General features: G+C 30.5%; 1 protein-coding gene across 2 annotated transcripts in view; it reads left to right on the top strand.

Moving 5' to 3' along the window:
• The window catches only part of LOC129981330 (integrin beta-PS-like), a 96,668-nt gene that overhangs the window by 19,313 nt on the left and 64,530 nt on the right, over positions 1-12,825 (top strand). For both annotated transcript variants that reach the window (XM_056092132.1, XM_056092124.1), the window contains exons 5-8: positions 221-305; positions 6,042-6,270; positions 6,887-7,058; positions 9,865-9,948. In XM_056092132.1, the coding sequence (XP_055948107.1) occupies positions 221-305; positions 6,042-6,270; positions 6,887-7,058; positions 9,865-9,948 (570 nt within the window). The remainder of the gene's footprint in view (positions 1-220; positions 306-6,041; positions 6,271-6,886; positions 7,059-9,864; positions 9,949-12,825) is intronic.

Below are 12,825 nucleotides of genomic sequence, written 5' to 3'. Positions count from 1 at the left end.
CGTGTTTAAATATACAAGAAAATCGAGGAAAGAGCTTTCCCTCATACTTATATTGTGTTCTAGAAATAAATCTACATTTGCATAAAAAATTTATTCCTTTTCTAAGATTTACTTAGATTTTGAATATTTGGCTCATTTTAGCATTTGAGATGACATATCTGGTTTAAATTATTATTTGTCATACTTGTTTTTGTTATTATTATTGTTTTTATTATTAAAGGATATGAGCTTAAGTGACAAAGGAGCTAAAGAAGGTGAAGCAATACAGATAAAACCGCAAGAGCTGAGAATTCGTCTCAGGCCTAGTAAGTTAACTTTGTCACAATTTTTGTGAATAGTTCTTACACTCTTTTATTTTACTTGATATCTTCTATATTTTTAATGATATAATCTTGTAATCTATTTATCACTCACTTCCTGTTTTGCTAGTATTTGCACTTTTGTGTGCTCCTGAAATATAATATTTTAATATTTTTAGAATTTTGTTGTAAATTAATCGATTAAGCTTGGTTAAATTTCGATTCCATATGAGAGGTGTCTTCTGGTCATAAATTTATGTATATAAAAAATTTGATAATAAAATTCCAGAATATTTTTAATAACCATTCATTAAATATATTAAATACTAAAAAGTAGAGAATAAATAACATAAATAAAAATATGTTTTTAAAGAAGCTTTTATTTGGATACTAAAAAGTAAATTTTTTTTTCTTTCCAAAAGTAGGAGATTAAAATAAATTTTGCAAAACGGTGAGAATTTGAAGGCTGTTCTGTAAGAAAAGTATACCACACTGAATATCATAAATATTATTAAAATTGGTTTGATTAAAATATCTCATCTCACGTTTTCACTTTGATTTAGAGAATTTTTTTTAGTAAAAAATCTAGCTGGTAACCGGCGTCTTGCTGCTGCAGCAGGAAAAATAATTTAGGAAATAGCGTTTGAAATTTGAAATAGCTATCTTGTTTAATTACGAATGATAGAAATAATTATATTTATTTTCTTGTTGACAATGAATGCATTCTTTGAAATTGAATGATATATAAAAAAGAAGTATAAATAACATTTATTCTATTTTTTTGACTATATTATTCAAGTGATTTGGGATAGACAATATTTTCTTCAGTAAAAACAAATAAATTTCTTGACTCGAGAGCATCCAACATAAAACTGGCTATGTGTATGGATTTTCTAGATTCAATCCGCACTTGAAGTGATTGACTTTGCTCCTTGTCGATGGTCATCACGAATGCAAATCGAATGGGGAACTGCAGTCGTTTGAAATCAAATGGCATGTCGGTGGGAATAATGGGAATGCTTGGAATAAGCACATCTCCATGACTTTTGTTAAGAATAGATGCCTTGATTCTTGTCGCATACTAATTTTCTGATTCTTATGCGAATGATCGGTTAGCACATAACCCTCATCTATTCTTATCTCATGTTGAGCTTGAGATTCTGAAGCTTGTGAATTTACAATTCGTAAACGGTTTGCTGCATTGCTCGTTTTTGCTGGAAAAAAAAAATGTTTAGCAAATATTGAAAAGAAAATGAATGAAAAGAACTAATTTAAATAAAATCGGAAATTTTTTTAGAAACATTTTGAAACTTTACATTTTTGTTGTGAAAAAGCATTTTAAAAAACTTAACAGTTTTTTTTTAACGGTTTGCATCTAATTACAACAAAATAAAGCAAATTCTTTTGTCCAAATTATAGAAAAAATACTAGGAATACCGAGTCACCTTATTATTTTATAAAGATAAAGCTTATCAAAAAACGAATTCTTTCAAAATATCAGGAAATTGCATTGTGTAGACTTTTTAATTACTTTAAGAATGCACTTATAACTAATAACTCAACAAATTTAAAATGCAAAATTGTCATCCTCTTACCTTTCTCTGCTCTCGGGATAAAAAAAGGGGGGATTCAATTTTAAAACACTTAAAATGTTGTAATTATTAAAGAGGAATACAAACAAAGCGAATCATAACAAAATTCAAAAAGAAAAAAAAAAGAAGGAGAATAAAAAGCAAAGGAGAAAAAAAAACTCAGTGAATGCAAATTTTGCAAAATGCAATTTCGTAAACATTTCTAATATTTTTTGTAACATTAAAACAGTTTTTTGTAAACATTACTAAATCTTAAAATTAGTTTGTTCACTTTTATATGAACTTACAGAAAATTAGTTTATTCATTTAAAAAACGTAAATTTTTTTCGCTTTTAAGTACAAAAGCTAGTTTGTTAAAATCGGGAGGTGTGTTTGACTTTTCGCTTTTACATTGTCAGCCGTCACGTAATTCCATTTTCGCGATTCTTTATCCTTGACCGTGTTTCCGAAATGAATCTAGTCACGTGAGAAGTTAACATCGATTTTTGCGCAGTGTGCGATACAGATATTAATGACTGTGTAAGGAAGACGAAAGTAAAGGTCGGCATCGGAATGAATTTCACGTGGCTAAAGAATTCAATGAAAGTCAGAACGAATAATTCACTGAATATTTCCGGATTTACGAACCTAATTCCATTTTTAAGATTAAATTTCAGTTTAGCCCCATCTAATTGTTTATTTTCAGAACAGAAAATAGCGTGCTTTTGCGCACGTGTCTATCAGTTTTGATTTCACCGATATATGATTGAGATAATAAATGGAGGAGGATATGTTTATATTTTAATAAACGATATTTTAAAACATTAAGTAATTTGAAATTGAAACAATATAGCAGAATTTAAAAGCAAAATAATAATGAACAATGGGAAAAAATTACGAAAAAAAAAGAAAAAAGATGAAGATAAACTTGCTAAACGCAAAACTGCAGATAAGTACTCTTCGCACTCACTGCTAGTCACCCTTCTGCAGAATAGAATCATCCAAAAGCTACAATAAAGGGATTGTGAAATGAATGATATATTTGGATTACAATTTTTGATATGATATTTTTAATGTTAAATTGAAGTAAATTCAGTGTCTTATATATAATAGATATCGATAAATCATAAAATAAAAATTTACAAAAAAGTTAATCTATTATTTTTAATTCATGAAAATTTTATTATTTTTTTTCTTTTTTTCTGTGATGTTAAATAGAATTTAACAAACTATTGTTTTTTAAAAGATAATTAGAACATAAACACTGCCTTAAATATATATTTAAAAAATCACGAGTTGAGTTTTCAACAACACGAATAAAGTAAAAATGCTTAAAAGTTCAAGAATAAATTCAGTGTGCATGGATTAACTGTAAATTTGTCCTACATTATGAAGATAATCAATATAATAATCTCTCTGTATATTAATAGAGTATATTCTAAAATACAAAATTCAATGAAAAGCTTGCTTATTGCAGCGACATATAACTTTGGTATAGAGTTTATTCCTTGCCTTTTGTGGTTATACAGATTCATTTAGCAAATTTTTATTATAATGTTATGAATTTTAACGAGGGTCATCTTACATTTTAAAGGTGTAAATATTTAAATTAAAATTAAAGCAAATTGAAATCTTGTATTTAGTAAATAAATAGTTATTAAGTAAATACTACCCAAAAACTTGCATTGTGTAAAAGAAAGCATTTTTGTGTTGTTTTATTTTTTTATTTATTCATTCATTTATTTTTGCATTTCCAATCTACAAAAATCGATAAAATGCCCTTCATTTTAAGCTAAATATACAATTTTAGTCACTGTTTTTCAATAAAAATGAATTTTTTTATTCAATACACGGCTACATTTCCATAAATTCATAAAGCATGCAATGCATTACTGACGAAAGTAATGGAAGTGTTCACCTTTGGACTTATTCATATTTTTCACAATATATATGTAATGCTTAGATTCTTAATTTCGTTAATAGGAAAGGCTCATAACTGCTAAATTAAAAAAAATGATTTTAGAGTTAAGACCAAGAAAAAGCTTCTAAATGAGTTTTTTAACATTCAAAAGAAGTAAAAAGGATATAAACTTCTTGCATGTTGGAGATGATTATTTCATGTGCCATGGGGAAAAATAAAATTTAAATAATATTTTCTTCAAATGATAAATTTCGAACTTGCACCACTGCAGTTCTCAAGAGAAAATAGAATGAGCGAATGGAGTGTTCTTTTCGAAGGGGAATCTTTTCTTATTAATCTTTTTTGTTCTTCATCAAATAGAAAATAATGGAATAGTACAACGTCTTTTTTTCTATTTGTCTTCATATGAAATCTTCGTAACGAGTCTGTTATATTACTTTCTTGCAATATGAGTCTCATTGCTGGATAAAAGGGATTTATGGAAATTCTTGTTGGATGCTCGTTCTTTGACATTCAATTTTATTTACCTAACCAAAATAATAAAATATAAAGATAAATATAAGATTTTTGCGAAATCCCTATTAGGATATGAGATCCAGATATTCTTCTAGAAAATTGCATGCACTGTCAGGAACCTATATAAACGTGAAAGCTAAAATGGCGAATCTAGTCCTTGGAATGCTCATCGCATAGCGTCTTTTCTATCTGCACTGAGCGCTGTTGTTGTTTTCTGTCTGCTTATGATATGAATTTTCACCAAAGCTATTCTTTGTATATATTTCGGTTGTGGTTTCACTACATGCACTTTGTTTTCCCGTGCGAAATTAAAACGTCGTATTCTGCATGATTCGTGCTTTCTTGAAGAATAAAAACCGTTATTACATTTATGTACCAGATGATTTCGGTAATAACTGTTAAATAGTAAACAAACGCCTATTTACGGATTTTGTCCCAGATTTGATATGCAGTAATAGACCGACAAACTTGAGTAGATAATATGAGAAAAAAAAATGTAATGGGGATGGTCTCTGAAACTGCTTTGTGAAAATCCCCCCCCCCAAAAAAAAATGTACGCAAATTTCGAAACCACGCTAGAACAACAAAAAGTACAGTAATAACCACAAAAAAGATTTATTTGATTAATTACTATAAGAGTTATTGGAAGTGGTGATCGCTGACGTCATTGCAACGACGTAAAAATGATTTCTGGGTGCGCTCAAAGTACTAGGTATGCTTTTGATGTCTTGCCTAACTACTTCAAGATGCGTTATAAAATTCTTCGCTGTTCCAACAGATGTCGCATAAATGAATGATTTTAGATCAACCCATAGGAAAAAGTCATATAGATTAAGATCCGGCGAACATAGAAGCCAGGTACGGGGTGGTTCTATGTATCCAGTCGACCCTCTTGAATAAGTAGCAGCGAAGTCATTAAGTTAAGTTACAAAGTTAAAACTACAGACTTCGCAGGAAAAATATGCAAGGGCATCTTCGTGCATAAGCCATATACCTCACTGTACTGCTGGCATATTTTGTAATATTACCAGGAAGACGTGTTGCAGGAAAACAAAGTATGTTGTTTCATTTAGGCGTTCGAGCAGCAAGTACGATCCCAAAAGATAATCTTCGAGATTTCCTGTAAACAAGTTGATACTAAACCTCTGTTCCATGAAATTTCCATGATGCACTGGCATGGGGGTTATCTATCGGCTGCGTGTGTGTATTATATGTGTTCATAATACCGTCTGAGCTCTGAACATGCGTGCGTTTTTCGAAGCTTTTATCCTTTCAACATGGTTTGCGATATCACGTCCCATGCTAATTTTTATTCCTTTTCATCCTACCAACTTCCCTCTGATATAATAGAACACCCTATAAATGCAGGCTACATACGAAATTTCATCTGTCTCACTCATTAGGCTTTTTTAGATACCGTTATCTGAAATTTGCCGGCAGGTTGACAAAAATATAGATATATTTCTCGATGAATATGTAGCCTGTAAATGCACGCTACATATGAAATTTTATCTGTCTCAGGCATTAGGTTTTTTTAGATATCGTTATCTGAAATTTGCAGGGAGGCTGACAAAAATATACACATGTGTTTCTCAAAGAGCTGTAATTGTTTTAATGCCTTAATCTGAAATCCCCAGATTAACTAATTGGTAATTACAGTACTTTCTCTACATCTAATGCACGAGAAAAGAAAAATGAAATAATAATATTTTCTGATTTGAATTCAATGTACAGATTCCGTCCAGAAACTAAAAGTGGAATTTCGCCAAGCCGTCGACTACCCAATCGATCTCTACTACCTAATGGACTTATCCAATTCCATGGCGGACGATAAAGCAAAATTGGCCATGCTGGGGAACAAATTAGCCGCCGAAATGAAGACCATAACTACAAATTTCCGGCTGGGATTCGGATCTTTCGTGGACAAGACGGTGGCGCCTTACGTCAATTCTCATCCGGACAAGTTTGTATATTTCGCTCAAGAACTGCTTTTTACATTTGATTTTTAGATAACGGCTGAGTGATTTATCAAAGTTACTTTTAAAATGGAAATTCTAATAGGGACGTAAGAAAATGGTTTTCTTGTTTATTATTCTTTGGAATAGATGGTCCTTAGTTATTCTTTTAGCTTTCGTGGATATTTATGCTCTTCTGTTAGCTAATTAGCATAGAATTTAGCCACTCCACACAGGCCAGATGCAAGGGCAGTAAAATAAAACTTTATGTAAATTAATGATAAAACAATTAAGAACTGAAAGGGTGTCCCAAAATTAATACAAGATTTGAATTTGTCGCCATTCATGCAGTATAGTTTTGGCAACCCTATTAAAAAACTATTTGACTGCTGATAAACCATAAAAAGCATAAAGATGATAGTTAAAATGAAGCGTTACATGATAGAATAACGTGTTTTTATTGTTGAACAATATTTCAAAAATAATGAATATCTAACTACCACAATTCGATTTTAAAGAATTTTATATGAATTTAAAATTGATGATTATTATAATAATTTCAGCTTCTAACAGTCGAGCATTTTTATTCAAATTATTGATTATTCTTTGATTGTTTTCTATTAGGTTAAGGGAACCTTGTCCCAGGTGTGCTGCTCCTTACGGTTTCCATAACAACATGCCGCTGAGTGAGAAGACACGTGAGTTTGCGACTAAAGTAGAGAACGCACCTGTTTCTGGAAATCTGGACGCACCAGAAGGTGGTTTTGATGCTTTGATGCAAGCAATAGTCTGCAAGGTTTAGCTGCATTTATTTTAATATAGAATATTTATTTTATTTTCAGTTTTAGCGATTCCATTTTGAGGTCCATATTTCTTATTAAAAATTATTTTCTAAGCGTTTTTAAATTTGTTTATTGTTTATAAGTTAAGCAGGTCACCATTATGCTTAATTTATTTTATCTATTCCGGCTTGAAATGTGTCATCGCTTTTAACAAAATTATATTTATACAACCATTATTGCAGACACAATAAAGATGTCTTTATCGCTTGCTCTTTCAAGCAAATTTATTTTTTCATGACTGAGAGATACGAGAGACGAATTCCTAGTTGTGAAATGTTTGAGGTGAAAACAACATTTCTTTCTTTCTTTTTTTGGTGTCATTTTGGGTTGTCGACAGATCATGCCAGTAAGGATCCAGGAATAAAATCTTTCAGTGGAAAATATTCTGAGCAATTCTGGGTCTATAAAGTTCTAACGGAAATGAAAATTTATAAAATACTACGTTCAAAATGTTCTTGAACTTATTAAGAGAGATGATAATTAAGAGAACCACAAGTCTTATCATCCTAGCCGTATTATCCAACAGATAAAATTGGCAATTGCTTAGGGATCCGTAAGTGCTGAGATCTTTTTAACAATATTCTCGAAGAAATCTAATTTCGTGCTTTCAATTGATTTACTCCATGTACTCGAACTCATTCAATTTAAAGCCAGTTATCATTTAAATCATAATATCGTTTTCTATCTATTTTATTCCATCTAGTTTAGCTTTTGGTATACCATAATCATATGTACACGACAGAGAGACTTTCCTTTGGCAGATTTCATTAAAAATTTTGATATAGATGTACTGTTTTCCTATTAAGATCACATGCTAAACTTCACTTGTGTAGTTTATTTTGTTTTTTGAGTTATGAAAGCGTAATGACAAGCAGTCATAATTCTAAACTTGCTTTTACATATCCGAGAAGATTTAAAATATGAGGATACATAAAAATCTCGAGATTGAAATTTTGGAAAAGTACAATAATTTTCCTTTTTTATACTTAATGTAATTACTGACTAAATGAGAAAAAATATTCATTTGCAAAAATAAAAATAATATTTTATAAATTATTTGATTATTTACAGCTAAATAAAAGAAATTTTAAAACTACTTCTTAGTTCCAGAGAATTATTTGTTCAGTTGAATCATGTTCATTTAACGAATATGCAATATTTTATGCTAATATCATAAATAACAATAAAATTCCATATTTTGCATCGTATCTGACGAAATGAATTTGCCACATTATTATTCAATTCCACGAAGCGATGAAATTATACTTTTATTAGCAATATCAAATTCCGAAAAGCTTAGTATCAGTAATTTTTCTCGATTTTCTAGCTTATTATATATCAAAACAACAAACCTTCTGGCTTGATCATTGAAACTTAAAAAGATTCCGCCATGTTTTTTTGGCGGGAAACTGTCACTTATCCAGCTTATCTACTGGTAAACCGCCATTGTCTTGAGTAATAAATTTAGATTTATGACTATGCTATTTAATGCTTTCGGCAATTTGCCCCCGAAAATTTATCCTTTTGTCATGGGGCTTTTAACGCCGACTTTCGCAGTCATCTATCATTGTCAAACCAGTGTCTCTTTCTATTAATAGGTGAAGCGAGTTTATGATGTTTCTCCAGTAAATACTGCGCCGAATTTAACTTTCAAATAATTTGAAGACCTTATTCAATAAAATGCTGAATGAAAAAATATTTAGATTTATGATATATGGACATTGAACAAAACTAGCTATCCGATTAATTAAACTTGTTGGATCTCTAAATAAGAAGTCATATCTACTTAAATTTTGTTCCATCATCGGAATACCATGTGTGATTGGAAGATAGCCGGTCACCTGATCCATGACTTTCGAGGTTTGTTTTGTCAGTATTGCTTGAAATATTTAATAAAATTTTTTATTATGTAGTAAGTATTTATATTACACTGGACACGTGAAATGGTTACAAAAAAGGAAAAGTAAAGCTTTAATGAACATCAAATGAATGAGATCAAGTAAATGAGTTTAAAACAATATTATTCGTTAATTCTACTTTTAGAGACACTATATGTGGCAACACTAATAAATAGTTTTCCAGTTTGTTTACTTTTTACGAATGATGGAACTTTTTCATCTCTTGGCTGCTAATCGTCTGAATAGCTAAGCAAAATTTGTGTTAACCCTGCATTAATTTTTAAAATAGTAATGGACCACCCAGCCATATCAGATGAAGACAAAAATGCGGAGACAAATCGAGCGAGAATCTGCCAATTTGAAAAGAAAAGTTGATCGTGATGCAGCTAAGGTTTCGAAGTCCATAATATATATATATATATATATATATATATATATATATATATATATATATATATATATATATATATATATATTATGCGTACACAGTGCGTTTCTAGTAAAACAAATTTTTATCATATAGCTTTTAATGATCTATCAGTGCCATTCTTACGTACATTTATTGCCACTTTATTGCCAATCCTATTTGCCATTACAAATTGATTCACACTTCTTATTTTATCGCAGTGTTATATATCGAAGAAGTCAATATCTAATAATACAAAAATATCTTATCCTGTAAAATACTAGTTCAAATAAATTCAAATCAGCGAGATATGGGCAAAATTAAACTTAGTAATTTAATTCTTTACAAAAACACCACTTTAAGGGCTAATTTATGACGCTTTATAGTAAAAACAATGTAATTAATCGGATATAATTCCAAATGAAATGCTAAATTATGTCATTCGTTTTATTTTAGGAAGAAATTGGCTGGAGAAACACTTCTAGAAAACTGCTGGTCTTTTCAACAGATAATGCTTTCCACTATGCAGGGGATGGAAAGGTAATTCTTTTAATCAAAATACTTTTAAGAAAATTTTTTTAATAATATCTTCAAAATAATATTTAAATTTTCAAAATTTGTTATTAAATAAAAACGTAACCGTTACAAATTGTATCTGAATAACTGTAATTAGCCATTTAGAATCAAACAATGTCCAATCTTTTACAGAAAAAAGCGATTAATAATTCAATAATTAACTTTAATATGAAAGCATGCAGCTTAGAAACTCCATCCCCCATTTTATTAGAAATCTTGTTGATACTTAGTGAGGAAAAAAGAATTATCTGAATCCTGAGAATTGTCCTGATCAGAGGCATTGGTATTCTAACTATGGTAGGAGTTTTCCACTCTCTGCATTCACCAATGATTAACAATGGTAACCGGCAGTGCTTTGAAATGATTTGATTTTCCATAATTTAATGAATAATTTTTATTTGATAATGATTTTTCACTTTAAAGAGTGACATAATATCACATTAAAGTTTTATTCCTATAGAATTATCTGACACCTGGGAATTTACTTCATTTAACCTCCTCCTGGTCATTACGCCACTGATCCTAATTATGCTATCTGCAAATTTTGAATCTTGACGACCAAACATCATCTTTCTAGAATCTACTGTTCAGTACGTAATTTTTAAAACCCTATAAATCGAGTTGATTCTATGAATGAGTCAGTTTCAATCATAGGATTTTGGATTGAATCATATTGATCAAGAGTAATATTTATTTAATAATAATAGAGTAACGTTAACGTATCCCCATGGCATTCCGTAAGTCTGAACCGAACGATCTATATTCCATTTATTCCCCACCCCCAGTCGCTACGACATTGATTCTAGCTATGCTATTGTGCTAGTTTGGAAGGTTAGCACAATTCGCAAGGTTAGGGTCCATAGTCGAGTAACTTAACCACTAGACAAAAGTGATCACTCTGGTCCGGAGCTTGTTATTTGGCTTATGAAGTTACCACCACACTATCTAAAGACTTTGAATCTTGACGATCAAACAACATCCGTCTAGAATCCGGTGTCTCTAGAATTGTACATAATTTTTATAAAAGTCAGGTTGATTTCATGAATGGATCAAATAGAATCATAAGACATTTGAGACAAACTGAACTTCACAATAAAGAGTGACATAATCGCATTAAATCTGTATCCCCATGGCATCCCTTAGCACTAAGATCAAGTCCATTGGCCCAGCTATGCAATCTACAGACCTCAACAACAAGTTTCTGCACTTTCCACAAAGTCAGAACAATATTTTTCGAACCTTAAAAGTGAGGTAAATTGCTCAAATGAATCAAACTGAATCATAGGATTTTGGCACTCCTCCCCCTCAGTGTCTCCAATACAATGCTTTGTTTTTGAATAATGAAGAAATGAAACTGAATTATCACCTTTCACAAACTGATTTGTTTATCATTCCTTTTTTGTTGAAGCTTGCAAAATATGATGTATTAGCAATCGGAACTCAAATTTACAAGTAAAAACGTTATTTATGTGACGCTTATTTCTAATTAAAGTACGTTTAAATATTAACATAAAGTTTTGTTTAGTTATATATCAATGTTAAGTTTAGTTATATAATAACACTAGGACTATTTTGGGACGAACTTCATAAACTTGAACTGCAAGTTGAAGATTAGGTCAACAACAAGGCTGGCATTTCCTTCATATTTGACTCACGATTTCAGATTTAATCTATTTGAGACGGATTGCACAACGTGTGTGCAAAGAATGGATCAAGAACAGGGGTCCAAGCCAAAAAAAAAAAAAAAAAAAAAAAAGGGCAGCAGACCGTGTGTGCAATGATATTGAATCGCTAATTTCCACTTCTGGGAATGGTTCTCAAAAAAAAGCATAATCTTGAATGAGTTACATGCACCAAGCTAACATATGCGATCGGATTTCGAAGAAGGAGTTTCCTTGCCTTGAAGTCGAAACCTTACCACTAAGTCGCCGTTGCTGCGTGCGCTATTGTTTAATTTCTACTTTCAGCAATGGCAATATTTTCAAAATAAATAATATTGTAGTAGACCTTGGATTTTACGCTGGAGGATCGCAACAATGATATTTCTATTCGATAATAATTCTGGAATTATGTAAGTTCAGAATTTTTTCTGCAATTATTTGCCAAACTTGCTATATGTCAAAAGATGCACTTTCGAATTGGTTCATAATTGCTAAATTCCTATCGATTGCTTCTAAAATAGATTTAATGGCGATACGATTGCAACCGTTTGGTATTAGATGACTATAGGTTGCATTTGCTTTTTAATTGGAAAATGGCCTTCTGGTTTGCAATCTGATGACGTTTATTACAATTAGTAGCGACGAAAAAAAGAACTATAGTTTTGTATGTGTTCGGAACATTGTCATCAGAAGAGAAAAATAATCTTTTCGCATTTATTATTGATGTTGAGGCAAGTGTCATTATGTTACACATATATAGGAATTTTAGTATGCATAATATTTATAAGAAGAAATTTAAAAAAAATATCCAAAACAGGTATTACATAATTCATAAGTTTAAATTCTATTTTGAAATTATTAGTGAGTTTTAAATGTTATGCTTTCCTATAAATATGAATAATCATAAACTACATTTTAGAAATTTAGAGTATCCATTAACCTTTTAACTGTTGTATCTACTGTCTAATTAAATGACAAATTTCCATTTCGGGGAATCGCTGCTGTACTGATTCTTTAAGAATCCATAGAATATTTGGTGTTTGAGGATTATGTTTACATAATTTTAAAACATTTTAAACTATAATGTCATTTATATTGTGCCGAAGCATAAGTTGAATCATAGTCGAAGCATAACTATTGTGTCGAAGCATAGCGTCTCTGAATGATTTAATTTTAGCAT

This window comes from Argiope bruennichi, chromosome 1 (genome assembly GCF_947563725.1).
Source record: "Argiope bruennichi chromosome 1, qqArgBrue1.1, whole genome shotgun sequence".
Taxonomy (NCBI): Eukaryota; Metazoa; Arthropoda; class Arachnida; order Araneae; family Araneidae; genus Argiope; species Argiope bruennichi.
Note: the sequence above shows the minus strand (reverse complement) of the source record. Positions and strands in the feature narration are given on the sequence as shown.